At 47.8% G+C, this 19,695-nt stretch overlaps 1 protein-coding gene across 6 annotated transcripts in view; it reads left to right on the forward strand.

The window, feature by feature from the left end:
- Positions 1-19,695, forward strand: part of CIT (citron rho-interacting serine/threonine kinase) — a 1,313,172-nt gene that overhangs the window by 868,994 nt on the left and 424,483 nt on the right. For all 6 annotated transcript variants that reach the window (XM_085636268.1, XM_085636269.1, XM_085636271.1 and 3 more), the window contains exons 31-32: positions 7,312-7,474; positions 7,569-7,736. In XM_085636268.1, coding sequence (XP_085492394.1) covers positions 7,312-7,474; positions 7,569-7,736 — 331 coding nt within the window. The remainder of the gene's footprint in view (positions 1-7,311; positions 7,475-7,568; positions 7,737-19,695) is intronic.

Genomic DNA, 19,695 nt, shown 5'->3' on the forward strand with positions numbered 1-19,695 from the left:
ATTGAAAGCTTAATTACTTTTAGTTTTTTTAACATTTTTTGTGGTGTAAAAATGACACAATAAGACTGTCACAAGCAATCAACAAAGCTTTTTGAAAACGGCATAAGAGTGATTAAGTGATAAAAGTGCTGGACGTGAGTGACATATATACAGTGCTGTACAAATTGTTTATAATAATGCTCATTCAGAAGACATCCGTCCGGAAGTACCTGACTATCCAGTCCGACTAGAACTTAGTGTGCATTTCACGAGGACTGGAGAGAATATATTATGGATTTGGAAAAGCATGTCGACGTTTCGACCCAGAAGAGTGCGTGAGTGGAATTGTAGTCACGGCGGGTCTTCCTCTGGACAAGGGGGACAGGGACAGCCAACGAGAAGTCTTCAAGGATTAATCCTCCATAGATTGGATTCGGGTAAGTGATTGGAACAAATCACATCGGGGACGGTAAAGGCACGGTTCGGTTGCTCTCTCGGTGCAGCCCACAGAATTGCGGTGATAAGCACACGACCGTTTATCACCGCAATTAATACACAAGATTGGACACCTGGTGGAGTGGGTTGCCCACATCCACACCAGTCGTTTAATTTTTGCCTTGGTGTATTGTTTTTTTGGGAACATACCCCCGGTGAAGGGCAGCAATATGACCGAAATGCATTGGGGATATTTGTAACTTTCGTTTGACAGTCACCTATTGATGCATGTGGTTTATGTTTTCGCATAAATAATATGGACAATTACAACATGAGAAACAATCATTTTGGAGACAAGTAAAGAATCTCAAATGAAAACAGAAGTTGACTTGGGATTAAATGGATTACAAATTTCCAATTGTGACCTCGGCAGTGCACTAAATGGACGCTTCCCAGAGGGAAAGCTCAACAGTTGTTACGTTGATATACGTCCAGGATCAGAGGATGATACTTTGCTGCACGCCAACTAACCCCCGAACACCTGCTACCAAACTTTTAACAAATAAAAGGATTATTACGGAGTGTGTGATCCATACCTATTTAATACTTCTTTTCTGAAGGTTGGACATCAGACTCATTGTGACCCTGGATCACTGACGATATTGAGTTGCTTCTCCATCAATGCTTGACGGTTCATTGAGATGGCGTAGAAGTATTTCATAGTCAACATTGTCAAAGGTCACACAGGGGTTGAATAGGGCACGAGAGGCCTTGATATTTGCTGTTGAGCAACTCATCCCTAACATCATTTAATGTACTTTAGATCTCAAGGGACAGTTGGATAGATTCCTTACTTTACAATTACCCCCAGGCGTCAGACTGGATCCGGAGACTTTTTTCTCCGCCGCTCCCTGCGCATCGATAGGTGGCGTCGGTCGACTCCGCGTCCGGCATCATGGTTGCTGGGATGACGACGCGTTGCCTGCTTAGACTCCGCCCCTGCGTCAGCACTTTCTTTTTCCACACCAGCCTAGCGCAGATCCAGAGAGAGAGCTACCCCTTTAGTCACTTTTTGACTAAACTTTTTTGATGTTTTGTCAACTTCTTTTCAAGTTTTCGACTCCTGGTGCACAAGAGATCCCCCATCGTCGAACCGGCTTCAAGCCTTGGGAGGGCTGTCATAGGTTCATGTCTGTGAGGAACCGGCACCTCGTGTGCCTTTGGTGTCTGGAGCGAGACCACGACCCAAAGTCGTGCTCCGACTGCCAGGCCGTGAATCCAAAGTCTTTGCGGGAACGGTCCCGTAAGCTCTTGGAGGCCCGGCCGTCAGCTCTGCGTCGCTCCCGGTCTCGTTGCAGAGGAAGGTCTCTAGGCCGCTTGTGTCGCCCCACACCTCGTCCCATTCGAAGTCCTCGGTTAAGTCGAAGCACAAGAATAAAGCGAAGAAGCACTGGCGCTTTTCACCTTCTCCCTGTCGGTCGACTGATGTGACGCTGGACCCGGAGCATCGTAGCTCTAAGGCTCCGGTGCCTCCTTGAGGGACGTCTCCGCACCTCCCTGCCTCCCTGTTTCCAGGAGCCGGGGCGTCCCCTGCCCAACTTTGTACATTTTACAAAGCCCTCCATTGTATCTTTGGGCAGCCTGACTCTGCCGGCGCACCTTCGGGCCCCCCAAAGCCGGTCGGGGATCCCGGCCTTGGATGCCAGTGGCTCTTGCGCCAGGGGCCCCTGTGGATCCAGGCCTGGATCCGGGTCGACGCTGGTCGACCTTACCCAACCTTCCCTGACGACGATACCGGCGACAATGCTCCCGTGCCCCCTGCCGACACTGTCCCCATCCTCACCCCCGAGATGGACCTGGAGCCGGACCGATGTCAGTTGATGTTGAATCAGATGCCAGAGGGTACTTTTGTTCTCCTGTTCATCCCTGGTGTTCCCTGTCGCCGAGAAGGTGGTGATGAGGATTGGGAGGAGTCGCTGTGCCCTTTGGCCGACCAGCTTGAAGAGCTGGACTGGAGAGAGTAACTGGGTGACGCCAGTGGTCTGGACACTTCTCCAGACCTTGGCATGCTTTCTCCCCCTACCATGAAGTAGGGATCGTCCTACACTGTGGTGGTGCGAAGGGCAGCAGAGGCTCCCTTGAGTGCCAGTCAGGACTTATCTCCTGACAGAGGTGTTTCAGCCTGCGGCAACCTCCTCTGTACCCTTTCTGCCCCACAACAAAGCCCTCACTGACGTTCTTCTGGGCACCTGATCCAATCCCAGCACAGGAGCTCCGGTGGAAAGGACGATTGCCCGCCGCCACATCCCGTCTCTGGGAGACCCAGTTTTCTTCACCAACACCCTACCCCCGAGAGCTTGGTGGTCCAAGCCTCCTCTTCCAAGGGCGGCGCATTCCCTTCTACTCCCCCAGACAGGGAATCCAAGAAGCTGGATCATCTTGGGAAGCACATATTCTCATCCTCCAGCTTGGCACTGCGGTCCGTGAATACCGCGTGCCTCTTGGGCTGATACTCCCATAATATCTAGGATGCGGTTGCGCAAGTGCTGCCTCAGTGCCCAGAGGGGGCCCAGGTCCTTCTCTCCCAAGCAATGACAGATAGGAGAGACGCAGCTAAATTCACAATTCAAAGTGGACTGGCTACCACTGACTCACTAGGCAGAACGATTGCCACGTCTGTAGCCCTTCGGCACTATGACTGGTTGAGGACGTCCGGCTTTTCGGGGGATGTCCAGTCAACTTTGCTGGACATGCCCTTCGATGGCCATCGTCTTTTTTACGACAAAGCAGACTCGGCGCTGGAGCGCTTTAAGGATTCTCGGGCTATGGCCAGATCCTTGGGCCTCGCTGTATCTTCCCGTCCACCCCAGTCTACTTTTTGCCCCTTTTGTGGCTATGGAAGTGGCACCCCACCATGTCTGGCCAAGTCTAGCCACTGGTCCACGCAAGCTGCCCAGCCTCTACGTGGCCACGGACTTGGGACCTAGCGACCTCACGGGTCTGGGACCCAGCGGCGGGCCAGTCCACCCTTTCCCCCCTCTGCAGCAGCCTCCAAATCCTCCTAGTCTTACCCTTCAGGGCCACCAACGGCCAGGGTCCCTGCAGGAAAGGGTCCCTGCACCAGAAGTACGTCGTGGTTGCTATTCCCACTACTTTCTGGTGTCCAAGAAGGCCAAAGGTCTGCGTACTATTCTAGACCTCCAGGCCCTCAACCACTTCGGGGAAGTTCAAAATGCTCACGTCATGTCTGCCCTCTACCCTGGAGACTGGATGGTGGAGTTGGACTTGCAGGACGCCTATTTCCAAATTTCCGTCCTGCCAGCCCACAGATGCTACCTACGGTTCACTGTGGGCCACAAGCATTTTCAGATCACCGTGCTCCCCTTTGGCCTTTCCAGAGCCACTCGGGTGTTCACGAAAGTGATGCCAGTTGTCGCAGTTCATCTGCGCAGATCAGGCGTTCCAGTCTTCCCCGATCTCGATGACTGGCTGTTGAAGGCAAGCTCGCCCCAGGCTGTCGTCTCCTGCCTCCAGACAATGGCGGACCTCCCGCACCCGCTGGGGTTCAATATAAACGTACCGAAGTCACACTTCACTCCCTCGCAGACGCCCCCTTTCATCTGAGCTGTTCTGGACACAGTGCAATTTTGGGCCTATCCTCCCGAGCAGCGAGTCTGAGAAATTCGGGCTATGATACCGATGTTTCAGCCTCTATCCTGGATTTTGGTGTGAATGACCCTGAGGCTGCTGTGCCTCATGTCCTCCTGCATCCTGCTGGTGGATCATGCTAGGTGGCATATGCAGGCTCTGTAGTGGAACCTGAAGTTCCTGTTGGCGCAGCATCAGGCAAATCTTTCCGACTTCGTCCCGATCTCAGAGGGAACTGCACATCAACTGCAGTGGTGGCTAATGGACCAGGATTGAGTCAGAGACAGATCCCTCTCCCTTCGCCAACCAGAACTAACCGTGGTGACCTATGCATCACTCCTGGTCTGTGGCTGAGTACGGGCTCCATATCAACCTGTTGGAGCTCCGGACGATACGCATGGCACTAAAGGCATTCCTTCCCTCCCTCAAGGACAAAGAAGTGCAGGTGTTTACAGACCACGCCACCGTCATGTGGTACTGCAACAAACAATGGCAGGGTGGGGTCGTAGACCCTATCTCAAGAGGATCTTCTCCTTTGTTCATGGCTGGAACATCAGGGCATGACTCTGGTGGTTCAACACCTGACAAGTTCTCTGAACGACAGGGTGGACAAACTCAGCCATCGGTGCCTAGTGGATCACGATTGGCAACTTTACTCGGAGGTGGTGCAAGGTCTCTTTCAGCGGTGGGGAGAGCCTTGGTTAGATCTGTTCACCACCGAAGAGAACTCACAAATGTCAGCAGTTTTGCGTGTTGGAGTTTCCAAGGCGGCACTCGCTCGGCAACGCTTATGGTCGCGAGTGGAACTGTGGACTCCTGTATGCCTTTCCGCCTGCACCACCTTTGCTGAAGAAAATCAAGCGCAACTGGGCCCAAGTCATTCTTGTGGCTCCGGACTGGGCACGAAGAGTCTGGTACCCCAAGCTCCTGAGCATGGCCATCGATTCTCCGATCACGCTTCGGGAGGATCTTCTGTCACAGCAACAGGGGACGGTCCTCCACCTGAACCTGTCCAGCCTCCACCTCCTGGCATGGAGATTGAGCGACGACAGTCGACAGCTTTTGACCTTCTGCCCGAAGTCTAAAACGTCATCTTGGCAGCCAGGCATCCCTCCACTACAACAGTATAGCCTGTGATGGATTAAGTTTGTGGCATGGTGCACAGCAAAGGCTGTGGATCCCCTCTCTGCCCCCTTTTCTGAGGTTCTCTTGTTTATCCTTTCTTTAGCCCAGCAGGGCTCTGCTCTGGGCACTCTAAAATGCTATCTTGCAGCTTTTTCTGCTTTTCTTCGGCTACCAGATCAGCCCTCCTTGTTCAAGTCCCCCATTGGAAACAGATTCTTTAAGGGCATTATTCATCTATTTACTCCATCTCCTTTCATAATTCCACAGTGGGACTTGATTCTCATTTTAACTTATCTTATGTGTGCTCCTTTCGAGCCTCTTCACAACTGTCCTCTCAGGCTTCTCCCCCCTGAAAACAGTTTTTCTTGTTGCCATCACCTCTGCTCACGAGGTGAGTGAGCTTCAAGCTCTGTCCTCAAAGCCCCCTTTCTTTTCTGTGCAGCCGGACAAAGTGGTGCTTAGGACGAGACCCTCGTTCCTTCCTAAAGTGGTTACACCATTTCACATAGGACAAACTACCTCTTTGTCCACCTATTTACCGCCACTGCACCCTTCCAAGAAGGAGGAGAGAATCCAACGTCTGGACCTAAAATGTGCGCTTTCCTTCTACCTTGACCGCACAAAAGATTTCCGGGTGAATTATCAACTCTTGTTGGCTATGTGGGTGCCAAGAAAGGTCGAGCTCCCGATGGGTTGTCCTTTGTATTAAAATCTGTAACGCTTTAGCGAAAAAAGAACCTTCAGTGGGGCTGTGTGCTCATTCCACTGGGGCTATGGCAGCAACTACTGTATTGTCACGTGGAGTCCCACTTCTTGACATCTGCCAGGCATCTTTGCACATGTTCATCAGACATTCCTGCCTGGACAGCCAAGTCTAGAGGGACAGCTATTTTGCCCGTTCTGTCCTCCAGGATTTTCTGGTGTGAACCTGGTTCGCAGACCCTCCTCCGGGGTTGGTATTGCCAGGGTACCTATTCTAAGGTAAGGAATCTATAACTAACTGTCTTTCAGATGAACAAGTTACTTACATTCAGTAACAATGTATCTGTAAGAGACATATGTTAGTTTATAGATGCCTTACCGCTCCGCCCATCCTCCCTGCTCTGCGAACTGATTTCTAGGGATAGTAAATCCCTTACAGGGCCCAAGTTGTGGTGCACCAGTGGTCAGTGTCTTTCATGGCTCTGCGCTTCTTACATGGAAAGTCGTGTCAGAATTGTGACATCATCCCGGCGACCACGCCGCCAACGACCGACGCGCAGAGGCACTGCTAAGAAAAAATACTCCAGATCCAGTCTGATGCCTGGGGGTAATTCTAAGGTAAGGAATCCAGAACTAGCATGTGTCTCTTGCAGATACATCTTTACCGAAGGTAAGTAACTTGTTCCTCTCTGGTAAGGACAGAAGAAAGCCTATTAGGTACATGTTACATCTTTAGCCCTCTAAGCATCTTTTAGCCTTTTTTGCTATTTGAACCAAGCTCCAATACCCAGACGGAAAAAAAACATTGCACCCTGTCCTCTTTGTGGAAACGTTTTCACCCACTTGTACTGGCTATTGTTTTGAGCTTTTACATCACAATGCTATTTTGTTATTTTTCTTTAAAAGTGGTAGAGTAGCTTAGCAACGTTAAGTTTACGAAGGCAATTATTTCACGTGAAGGAAATTGCTAGGAAACCAAGAATGATGTGCACATTATTCAAAATAGATATATGTTGAGTAAGATGTACTTGTAAATGCAGTGCTTTCACTGTTTACACTAGTGATGCAGCTTCTCAATTGCTTTAATTCTGGCAAAAGTTTTAAACAGTGCATCAGTAATAACCAAAATGAGTCAGAAAACATAAATGTACCATTCAAGGCTAAGCACTGCAGATTTTGGATTCCTAAAATACCCTCCACATCTACTTGAAATAGAGTTAAAGGAACTCCTAAAAAAGTGATTAGATTTCTTTAGGCTTCACCATGATAATAGCTTAGTTTAGGCTCAGTCTGTGTTTATATGGGTTAAAAAGCTTTACCTGCATTTTGCCTATTTTTGGTGTATTTGCAAACTGCTCTTTTGTTGACTGCTTTGCATTTCAGCTGCTGCTGGTGTTAGAGGCCTGTTTTTTGTATTCATAGGGACTATTTGGTCGAAAAAGAGAGGAACTTGTTCAACCCTCCCAGATCCCACTGCAATATAATGACTTAAAGGTTGCCTTAGATAAAGAGAAGGCTCGTACTGCAGATCTGGAGGAAGCTTTGCAAAAAACCCGTATTGAGCTCCGTTCAGCCAGGGAGGAGGGTAGGTGCCATCTTCCAGAGCTCTGTCACATTTAAAAGCTGCTGAGTCTTGGGACCGAATACTAAACATTTTCTGTATAAATTTGTTTTTGTAGCTGCTCACCACAAAGTGTCTGACCATCTCCCACTGCCCTCCACTCCAGCCACTGCCAGACAGCAGGTCATTATGTCTGCAATTGTCAGGTCGCCGGAGCATCAGCCCAATGCGATCGGTCTCCTAGCTCCAACCTCCATTCGTAGAAAAGATGCATCTTCCACAGAAGGTAGGCTGCGCTGTGGCCCAAGTTATTGATGCATTTGTTCTATTGAGAGTTTTTCAGTTTTTATATATTAAAATGTGTTGGAGTCTTAAGCATTATATTAAGCCTTATTTACTAGTCTAAATGGTGGAACATTAATTCAGGTATTCTCACTACTAATTTAATCCTAATGCATTTGTTGTCTGTTGTGCAATTGCTTCTTATTGTGATGCAGCTCAAACAGCTCTATGGGTGTCTGCATGGGAAATTGTCTCCCTTCATACCATGCAACAATGCAGCTTAATTATTCAAATACTGCAGCAATTTCAAGTGTTGATCTTTTATCTAACGATGCACAACATGATAGAGCGGGCCCCTCTGATCTGGCACTGGTACAAGATTTGATACATTGAATGATAATTGATTCTGCTATGTAATGATTTGGTATCATTTAAATTGCCATGTACTTAGATGCTACCTCATTTTATTGTATCCTATATTTGTTGCTGTTCCAATCATTGGATTTGCCAGTACCACAAAAAAAAAAAGTGTTTATTCATTTAGAGAAATACTCACTATTTCTACTTGTAGTAGCTGCTTGTAAGTGAATCACTGTACACTATTCTAACCTTGAAAACATTCATCTCTCTTGTCTAGTTCACATTGCTGTGAACTGCATTGTCCCAAATTCAGGTATTTCCAGTCGGTTTCTGCTTGAAACAGAGTGCATAGACATCCTCCAAGACAACATGCAGTCTACTCTCAAGAGCATCACTCACAGCCCCCCTATAAGATTGACTTTTTTTTCCTGGAACCAACATCTGCATCCTGTATTCCTTATTTTGTGTGTGGCTGGGAATTGAAAGTAGCCCAAGGCAGGGCTGAATAAAGCTTCTCTTAAGGAACATGATCAGTTCAATACCTTACCAAGTCCTTCCGACATGAACATCCCTCTGCATGGCTAGACCAAACACCTGTACTTTGTGTCCACAACCAAGCAACTATGTTTATATGTTCTGTCTAAATCAGACAAGACAGTAATTTGCTTCTAGAGTGGATTGCTGTTCTACTTTTCTGCTGTGTTCTTTCACAATATCATCTTCCTAGATAGTTTGTTCTTCATTTTTTAATTCAACTAACAAAAATAATGAATGTACCTTTTTTCAGATGGATATGTCTAACCACAGGTTCCTCACTTTGTGAAAATGCCAGACTGGATCCAGAGATTTGTCTTAGTATTTCTCTGGCATGCTAGCAGGTGCACTCAGTGTCTGCTTCCTTCCAACCTGGAAGTGACATTTAAGCCACATATAAGCATCAACCCGATGCACTAACATCAGTTCCTTTATTTCCTCATCTTTGTAAAAAAATGTTACCACTGCCTAGGTGTCTACCTCAAGCACTCCAAAATCGTTTTTGCTCTGTTTTAGAATATAGTCAACATTATCTGGGTGAAAAAAAAGGGAGACTGGGATGATGCATCCCAGCGCTACAATGACCACAAGCTTCTTATAGACCTACAAGAGGCCAGGGGCATTTACCCCACCCAACACTTTAAATCCCTACCCGACCCTCACTTTTAAGATGCAGCTTTCCTGTAGTTATCTGGTGGGCAGCCAAAGTTCTTGCCTAGGAGCTTCAATCTGTTGTGCTGAAAAAGAACAGCTAAGGACCTGCTGCCTGGGCAGAGCTCCACAGAACTGCTCCTCCCTTTCAATGAAGCTGTGACTGACTGCTGATGGGCACTTTGGCAAAACCTTGCTCTTTTCTGCCAGTAAATAGGCAAGTTGCTAGATGCAATTGACCTGCCCCAGGTAACTTTGCCTTCCTCACACATCTCATGCTTGAGAGCCTAGTAGTCCATGCCTCTACTAGTAGGTTGAACCCAAACCCATTTGTACAAACTCCTCCTAATAAGGAGTTGAAACATATTGAGGCATTTTGAAAATAGATGTTCTCCTCAACCAGTCTGGCCCTTTGTTCAGTTAATGCCCGCTGCACTGTAGGATATGGTCAGTTAGAGCTTGCCAGCAGGCCCCAGTGAATTTCGTTCTAACATGTCACAGATCATTCAGGAGGGCCAAGACACAGCAAAATACGTCATCAGCGCTGGGCTGGGCACTAGAGTGTTTAGGCAGACTGTACCAGTGTGGTGTTTTTAGTCCACACATGGATAAAATCCTGAAATCTAATTTTTTTTCAGTGAGTTCCGAGCATCATTAATGGATATGCTATTTGGCGGCACCTAGCTCTTCAGAGACAAAGCAGATTCTGCTCTCGAGCGCCTAGAATAGAGCAGTGCCACAGCATGCCCCCTTGGCTTTTCTGCTCCCGTTCAGGAGTATCCCCAGCAATTGACTCCATTTCGAGACTTTGGAAGGGATTTGGCACAAAGACAACGCCAAGGACCTCTACACCTGCAATAGTCGCTCTAGTCCTTTTGAAGCCGTGGTCGTCATCTATCTTTCAACATCCAGGACAGCGTACTGCTGAGTCCTCTGCCCCCTCTACTCCACTTCAGCTTCGAAGCTGCTTTAGCATACCCTCGGCAGCACTAAGCCACTCTGTTGAAAGCAGCGTATGTTACTCTATAGGTGTTGAAGCATGATACCTGAGAAATGGGTACCCAAATAAGTCAGCAAGCATATGACCTGCCTTTCATGCCCGACTCCATCAGAGTAGCTTTTGGAAGACCATTTGTCCATTCTGCTGGAAGAAGTCCAGGTTCTTTTGGCTAGAGGAGCCACACAGATGGTTCCTGAATTAGAAATAGGTACAGAATGTTACTCTGATTTTTTTAAGCGAAAGAAGGATGCAAGCGTTTGTCCTATTTTAGATCTTCACCCTCTCAACTTCTTTCTAAAAAAGGACACATTCAAGATGCTTACATTGGCCCTGATTATGTCTACCCTGGATCCAGGTGACGGATGATGGTGCTGGACTTTTAGGATGCCTATTTTCATATCTCCATCCTGTTGTCTCCCAGTCATTACCTGTGGCTTCACCAGTACCCTAGAGTGTTCACAAAACCTCTCAACCCCTTTGGGATTTTGATCAAAGTGTCACGTACACCTTCACAGAGGCTCCAGTTCATCAGAGCCATCGTGCATACAATAGTTTTGAACCCTCCCCCCTGGTTCGGCAAGTTCAAGACATTCATCCTCTGAACTCATAGTGGGTGGCTCTGAGACTTCTTGGCCTCCTGCATCCTGCTAGTGGACTACCAGATGGCATATGCAGATTCTATAGTAGGATTTTGTTTGAAGTCTCAGCAGGCTCAGTACCTAGGGAATCTGTCTGATTCCATCCAGATTTAAGAGGAGACAGCAGAAAATGTACATTGATTGCTGCTTTACCACAATTGGACCGGCAGCAGACTCCTCTCCCTTATAGCCCAGAGCTGACGGTAGTGACAAACGCATCACTGCTAGGTTATGGAGGACACCGGGGAGAGGTAGAGATCAGAGGATTCTGGAGACCCAACTCCGCACCAACCTGCTGGATTTGTAGGACATTAGGCATGCCAACTGTTAGACCCGGCCTCGTAGCATGGCTCTTCCTGTCCTCGCACTACCTAACCTGGTACCAGGGACCCCAAGCACACGGCCCAGCCGATCCTTCCCACCAGAACACACACACGCAGCCCGGGCCTCCCCGTCCATGGCCTCTCTCCTTTCGGCCACCCCGGGCACGCGTGCCCACTTCGTGCACCAAGATGGCCGCCCGGCCCAACCCGGGCCTAGAGGCGCCACTCCGGCTGGAGGACATCACGCTTCCAGGGGATGAGAGAGGGAGGAGCAGTTTCTATCGCACCTCTGAACTCCCCTGGGACGATGGGTTTCGATCGGCCCTCCGGCCTCCCTGAGGGCTGGCTCCACGCCTGCTGGGTGTCTGGGACTCCTCCCGACCCGGCCCTGAAAGGATCAAAAGACAATAGCAGGAAACCTCGACAAGCGACCCCCAGGTGACAAGACCCCTGCCTGCACAAACTCCGGACATCAAAGAGGGGTCGACCTATAACAAGGGGTGCTCTGGGACTGGCCGGCAGATTCGCCTTGGAACATCTGAGCCCTGCTGAGTGACTCGCGGCTCCCCGAAGAACGTAAGACCTCCGAACCTATGCTTGAGCCCTGCTGAGTGACTCGCGGCTCCCTGAAGATCGTAAGACCTCCGAACTTGTGCTTGAGCCCTGCTGAGTGACTCGCGGCTCCCTGAAGATCGTAAAACCTCCGAACTTGTGCTTGAGCCCTGCTGAGTGACTCGCGGCTCCCCGAAGAACGTAAGACCTCCGAACTTGTGCTTGAGCCCTGCTGAGTGACTCGCGGCTCCCTGAAGATCGTAAGACCTCCGAACTTGTGCTTGAGCCCTGCTGAGTGACTCGCGGCTCCCTGAAGAACGTAAGACCTCCGAACTTGTGCTTGAGCCCTGCTGAGTGACTCGCGGCTCCCTGAAGATCGTAAGACCTCCGAACTGGTGCTTGAGCCTGCTGAGTGACTCGCGGCTCCCCCTGACTCTCTTTGGTTCCGCCGGACCCCACGACGACAAGCGTATCCCCCAGCTCGAGGATTGTGAGCTGTGCGCCGGGTACGCTCCTGCATTTGATCCGATCCCCCCAAAGACTGTCCCGCTACCTCCTACCCCCGCCAAGACTCTGTGAGCCCACGCTCTGCTTGTAAATATCTGCCTTACTGATCATAAAGATCCTACCACTTCGATTTGATAAAGCTTGAATCCTAAGAACCCTCGGTGTGGTGTCTCTTTGTCGTGTGGTGCCAAGTGTACGATCCTAGGTACGAGATTCCTCCCCTGCGGAATCTCCCGCCAGTGCCCGGCTACGATACTTTGAGGGTGGGTCTCAGGACAGTCAGGGCCCCCTCCGGGCTCCTCTGAGGTCGCCTTCTAACACCAACCGTCAAAGGGAGGTTAGTTCAGGTTCTCATTAACAACATTACTGCCATATGATACTGCAATACGCAGAGTGGGCTGGGATCCTGGGTCCTGTGCCAGCAGGCTCTAAGCCTCCGGAATTGGTTGAACCATCAGGTCATTCCTCTGGTGATGAACCACCTTGCGAGATCTTTGAACGCCAGGGCATACAAACGCAGACTGCAATGCCTAGTGGATAAAAAATAGCACTTATTCCTCAAGGTGGGGCAGGTTGTTTTCCAGAAGTGGGGGGGAGGACCATAGCTCGATCTCTTTGATCACTGAGAACGCGCAATGTCAACACTTTGTGTGCTGAAGTTCTCAAGACAGCTCTCTCTCAGAAGCACATCATGCCTAGACTGGAGCTTGGTTCTCCCATACACCTTAGCAACTCGGAACATGAGTTTTAAAGAAGATCAGGAATAACCAGACCTAAGTCATCGTAGTGGCTGCAGCTAGGGCTAGACAACTGTTGTCCCCAAAACTTCAGGGCATGATTATCTTCCTCTGATTAGGCTTCCTCTTCAGGAGGATCGTCTACCACAGAGCAGGGTCCAGCATTTTGGCCTTCACAACCTACACTTCCATGCTTGAAGATTGACAGCAACAGTTGATTGCTTTTGACCTCCTTCCCGAATTTGTGGATGTCATTCGAGCGGCCACGCATCCATATACAAAATATGTTTACGCTGAGTGCTGGGATAAGTTTGTAGCCTGGTGTAGTTCCCACCATACCAATACATTACAAGTCAAGTTGTCAAATGTTTTGCTTTTTGTGCTGTCTTTAACCACACAAGGACTTGCTGTGACTACTGTAAAAGGTTATTTCTCAGCTCGTTTTGCCTTTTTGCATTTGCCCGACTGTTCCTGGTCAAATCACCTGTTGTGATGTGTTTGCTTAAAAGTCTGGTTCATAGGGTTCCACCCAAACCTTTTGTGATGCCGCAATGGGATCTTAATTTAGTTTTCAAATGACTTATGTGTACACCATTTAAGCCTATGCACAACTGTCATTTGTGTCTCCTGACTCCCAAAACAGTTGATCTTATTGTAATAACTTCAGCCCATCGCATTAATGAACTTCAAGTTCTATCCATTCAGCCTCTAAGCACCACCTTTTTCCCACCTTTTGCGGACCAGAGTGGCATTTCTGTCAAAAGTTGTGACCCCTTTTTTGTGTAATCAGTTAATCCTTTAGCTTTTGGCATTCCTTATTCTACTTGACCACCTTTCTTTCAAAGCAGGCCCTCATTTCTTTAGTAACGTCCAGATTGGACAATTGCAATGCCCTCTATTTGAACTTTCCTAGACATCATTCAGTCACTGTCTCGATCAAGTTTTTGCACTGGCTCCCGATGGACTGTAGGATTCTTTTTAAGATCCTATGCTTGACTCATGAAGCCTATTATGACTCTGGCTCAGAGGGCATCAAATCGATTTTCCATCATTATGCTCCTATCAGATCGCTCACTGTTCCCAGGTTTAAGAAGGCTAAATGGGGTGGCAGAGCCTTCTCTACGGCTGCCCCCAAACTGTGGAATTCCCTCCCAGAAGAACTCTAGTTAGGTGTCCATTCTGCTTTTTCGTAAAACCTTAAAGACCTGGCTTTTTCTAGATTCTTAAGTCTGAGCATGTTCCATCTCATAGCTTCCTGATGCTTTGCATTCAGCGCCTTGACGCCCTTGGGCTAAGTTCACGCTTTACAAATTCAATATTCATTCATGTGAGGAATCCGGTTGTTGGTTGACTGGGATGTGAGCGCTGGTCAAGCAACAGCTACAATCCCTTTTAGGGTGAACCACAAAGTCACTAAAATTAACCTGTGTTTAACCCTGGGAGCCTGCCACAAGTAGTCGTCAGGCTTAACTTGGAGGCAATGTGTAAAGTATTATGCAGCCCCCAAATTAGTAACAAAGTGAGAACCCAAAAAAGAAAAACCCCAAACCAATTTAGAAAAATAGAGTAAATTTTAATAAATGATTTGACACCAAAACAACACAAATTCAATCAGTAGAACCGTGGTTATGAATTGTTAGTGTTTGGTGAAAACTTGTACCTAAAAGGTCAAAGCACCAACTGCGGACGTCTAAATCGTGGAGGTCTTGGTCAAGTTGAAAGTTAAGGCCAACCCTGATGGAAGGCGATTCGGTTACAAGAAGTGGATTGAGCCATGTCAGCGCTTACCTTCAGACTTGGAAAAATTTCTGAAGAAAATATTCTGAGAAGGTAGTGTGCAGCAGGGCAAGGGTGCAGGAAGTCTCAGAGGAAGGAGCTTCGTTGTTGGATGGCCTTGGGTCGAAGCCGCTGTGAAGATTTCTCGGTTTGGACTCAGTCACTGAAATGGAAGTTTAGTACAGTTCCACAAGGTCGGATACCCCTTTGGCAAAGGCCCATGGAAACAGATTTGTTGCTGCAGAGAACTTAACTGGAGAAGCCGCAAAGTCAATCCGACCGGCGATGCACCTCCTTATCTCCTCATGGTTCTCAGAGCACTTTTTGGTCAAAGGTTTGGAATTAGGCTATCTTGGCAAATTAAGCACCAGGGGTCTAGGACTGGTGGGACACCTCTTGGGGGTTAAGGGCTCACTCAGACTGGGTCCAGGTGCGGGTTCAAAATGATCAGAGCCTTTTATTCCCCTGTGGCTTTGAACAGGAGGCCAGCAAACTAGCCCTTGGAGTCAAAGTTCAAAAAGTACTTTATTCGGTTTAAAAACAAAAACCATAAAAGCAACAAATCAAATTACAATTTGCACAGGGAAAATGTAAGGGAAAACAGATCTAATATATTTCATCAAAACCCATAGTTTTCCGTAATTTAAAAACCTGTTTAAAAAAACTTAAAACTGCAGTAACAGTTAAAACAGTATCCATTCTCTGAAGTTCTAAAAAAGCTGGGCGACATTTATTTATTTTCAGCTCTTTGAGGAGTGGGACAATTAATTTCCTACGTGATAAAATATAAAAATTACAAAAAAATAAAATATGGATATCAGATTGAGTTTGAGGAGTCATCACACGGGCACATAGGCAAATTTTGCATCCATGAATTCATTACTGGGAAGGACAAGAGTCTAAAAACAATGTTTAATCTAAAACGGGTCAAAAGAAATCGATCATAATTTGACATCGGCAGGGTTAAATATGGCTGTACTTTGTTACCAATTAACAACAAGAGATGCAAGGTTACTGTTGTTTTCTTCATTTCCTCTCGCCTTGTCTTTTCCTCGAGGTATTCCATACATAGCTTATTGAACAATTTTCTGGATATATTGCCCATTGAAGGTGGGTCATCAAAATAATGTTGGCAGCCAATTTCAACAAGAAAGTGTTTAACGTAGTTTAGCCAATCAGATCCACCCACATTATCCAATCTTAACACATCCTGTAGTATAGCCCGATTCATAACACATTAATTTGTTGTCCATACCCTATGCCACAAGAGAATGGGTTGTGTTCTAATTAAGTCTGATATATGAGGTTGTCCAAGTTCAGTATGACAGATGTAAGTCGCTACACTTTGTGGTACTATCAGGACATCCCTCATAAACCTGTTCTCGGCTATTTGAATTGAGTCTATATTGGAATACCCCCAAAGACCCGAGCCATATAGGGCTGCCGATGTGCACGTGGCTTTATATATTGTTAAAATTTCTTTTATCGGTTTCTTTCCCAACTTTTTAATAAAATTCTTTAAGGCCATTATAGTTTTTAAGAACAAAAGGGTTCTGGCCTTTACAGCACTAGTCCACGCCCCGGATTCATGGAACAAAATACCAAGGTAAGGGAAAGTAGAAGTATATTCCAGTGGAACATTATTTATGAACATTCTTTTTATCTGCTTTCCTGGCCTAATGCCACAGTTCATGGAGAAGGTTTTACTACAATTAATTTTTAGGTCTAAACTTGACATAAACTTCTCAAAATTTATTAACATATTTTGTAGGGCCAAGGGGGTACGAGCCATTAGGACTGCATCGTCCGCATACAAGAGTGCAGGGATTGACCTCGTCCCAACTCTAGGCATATCCCTGCACTCCTGCAGCAGGTGATGCTCAAGTCCATTTATGTAGACCAAGAATAAAAAAGGTGCCAAAACGCACCCTTGTCGTACACCACGACCCACCCCAAATTTTCTAGTACATTGGCCCCCCCTACCATAACGAACCGATGCTGTGGCTCCTGAATATAATTCTCTCAGAAAGCAGATAATGGAATCTTCCACACCCAGCTCTCTCAGAATTTCCCATAGTTTCGCATGTGACACACAATTGAATGCCGACGTGAGATCAACAAACGTTAAATAAAGACGTTAGCCCTTGGAGTCACTTCTGATAGTCCTAGGTGCAGATGAAGATGTAGAGCTCAACAGCAGGGCAGGACTCTAAGGGTTCAAGGTAGGCTCCAGGCAGCAAAGTAGTCCTTTCACGTACAGCAGCAGTCTGGAAGAGTGTACAGACAATTACAGTAGAAGGCAGTCCTCTGAGAGAACTTCCGCAGGTCCAGTAGTGAACTGAAGAGTGGGTCTGAAAGTCCTAAATTTATATGCTGTGTCCTTCTAGAAGGTGGGATATGGTTCTTGAAAGGTTCTTTGAAGTGCGTGGAATTTCCTGACTCCCCTGCCCTGGCTGCAGTGACAACACAGTGTTGTTAAGCCCTTTGTGTGAAGGCAGAGCACAGGCTATTCAGGTGTAAGTGAGGCTGTGCTCCAGCCCCTATCCTGCCAGCAGATGGCCTAGAGAGGCACACCTAATCTTGCTATTGTATGACTCTCTGGGTTTAAGTTTATTTAAACAATTGCAAGGTTATTTAAAACCATTGCAATAAGAATTATGCGATATAAATACACATTTACATGATGAGATTAATAATTCTAAAAGTTAAATCTTTACAAATCAAGTTTAAGTGGTATAAGATTAATAAAAATCGCATCTTTAAAAATTAAAGGTACCATTAAATGGGACATTTGTTATTCATGTGGGATAGTGTCTCTTAAAAGGAAAAGCTGATGGAATTCACAAAGTCTGTCTGCTTCACCCAGTCATGTGAGCCAAGACAGGTTACAGGCACAAAGGGTTCAGGGCAGGAAAATGCCAACCTTCTAAAAGTGCATTTTCAAAATTATGATGAGAAATCCGACTTTACCATTAAAGAGGGTTTATCATTACAATCTCATAAGTACCAAACATGACACATCTCCCTGCTCCCAATTAGGAATTATCATTTTTAAATGTAATAAGGAATCCTATGGGGATGGAGGGTAGACCTCACAGTAGTGTAACACAAATTTCGGAGTTTTCACTACTAGGGCATGTAAAACTGAGAAGTACACGTCCAGGCTTTTAATTACACAACACCTTGCCCTATGGGCTACCTAGGGCCTACCTTAGGGGTTACTTATATGTAATAAAAGGGGAGTTTAAGGCATGGCAAGGGAGTTTAAATGCCAGGTTGACATGGCAGTGTAACAATACGTGCTGCAGGCCCACTGGCGGTATTTAATTTACAGGCCCCGGGTGTATGCTATACCACTTTACAAGGTTCTTATAAGTACATTTAATATGCCAATCACACCATGTATCTGAAAGAGACTGTTAGTTATAGATTCCTTACCTTAGAATTACACCCAGGCATCAGACTGGATCCAGAGAATTTTTTGTTAAAAGTGCCCATGCATGTCGGTAGGTGGCGTCTATCGACTCTGAGTCCGGCGTCGTGTTCACCTGGAAGATGTCGCTGTGCCTATTTAGATGCCACCCCTGCCCGCTGACGTCAGTCCTTTTTTTTTCCGTGCCAGCCAAGCGCAGATCCGGAGAGAGCTACCCCTTTAGTCACTTTTTGACTATGTTTTTCTCTGACTTTTGTCGATTTTCTTTTTGAGTTTTTGACTCCTGGTGCGCGAAGGATGGCCCATCGTCAGACCGGCTTCAAGTCCTGCGAGGCCTGTCACAAACTGATGTCTGTGACAGACCTGCACCTCGTGTGCCTTTGGTACCTGGAGCACGACCACAACCCGAAGTCGTGCTCCGACTGCCGGGCCATGAATCCAAAGTCTTTATGGGAGCGGTCCCGAAAGTTCTTGGAGGCCCGTCAGTCGGCTCCACGTTGTTCCAGGGCTCGCTCGAGAGGAAGGTCTCGAGACCGGTCGCGGAGCCCCCACACCTCATCGCACTCAAAGTCCTCCAAGTCTTTTTGGGTAAGCACAAGAAGAAACAACTGCACTCTTCGCCTTCTTCCCGTCGACCGGCTGATGGGACGCAAGACCCGGAGCGTCGTTGCTCAATGGCTCAGTCTTTGGTGCCTGCCTCTTGGGCGACTCCACGCCTTCCTCCGTTTACAGGAGTTGGAACGTCCCCTGCCCAGCTTCATGCATTTTACGAAGCCCTCCACTCCATCTTTGGGCAGCCTGACTCCGCCAGTGCGCCTTTGGGCCCTGCGGAGTCGGTTGGGGGTCCTATGCCTTCGATGCCGGCGGCTCCGGCCCCGATGCCAGTGGACCCCCATAGATCCAGGCCTGGATCCGGATCGACGTCGGTCGACATTACTAGACCTTCCCCGGCGACGACGCCCCAGACGCCAGTTGTGCCCCTGACCGACGCCGTCTCCATCCGATCCCCCATGATGGATCCGGAGCCGGATCGACGTCTAATCTGATGCCAACTTCAAATCCCACACCAGAGGGTACTTTTGTTCATCCCTGGTGTTCCCGGTCATCCTGAAAGTGGTGAGGAGGATCGGTAGGCGTCACCTGACCCTTTAACACACCAGCTTGAAGAGCCAGACTGGAGAGAGGACCTGGGTGATGCCAGTGGTCTGAACACTTCTCCAGACCTTCGCATGCTTTCTGCCCCTACCGTACCTACGAAAGAGGGAGCTTCTTATGCTGGGCCTCGGTTGCACAAGGGCTGCCTCAGTGCCCGAAGGAGCCCCGGGCCATTCTCTCCCAGGCAGTGGCAGAGAGACGCAGCCAAATTCTCAATACGATGTGGACTGGATATCACTGACTCACTGGGCAGAACGATTGTCACGTTGGTAGCCCATCGGCGCTACGCCTGGCTGA

Source organism: Triturus cristatus, chromosome 11, assembly GCF_964204655.1.
Source record: "Triturus cristatus chromosome 11, aTriCri1.1, whole genome shotgun sequence".
Lineage (NCBI taxonomy): Eukaryota > Metazoa > Chordata > Amphibia > Caudata > Salamandridae > Triturus > Triturus cristatus.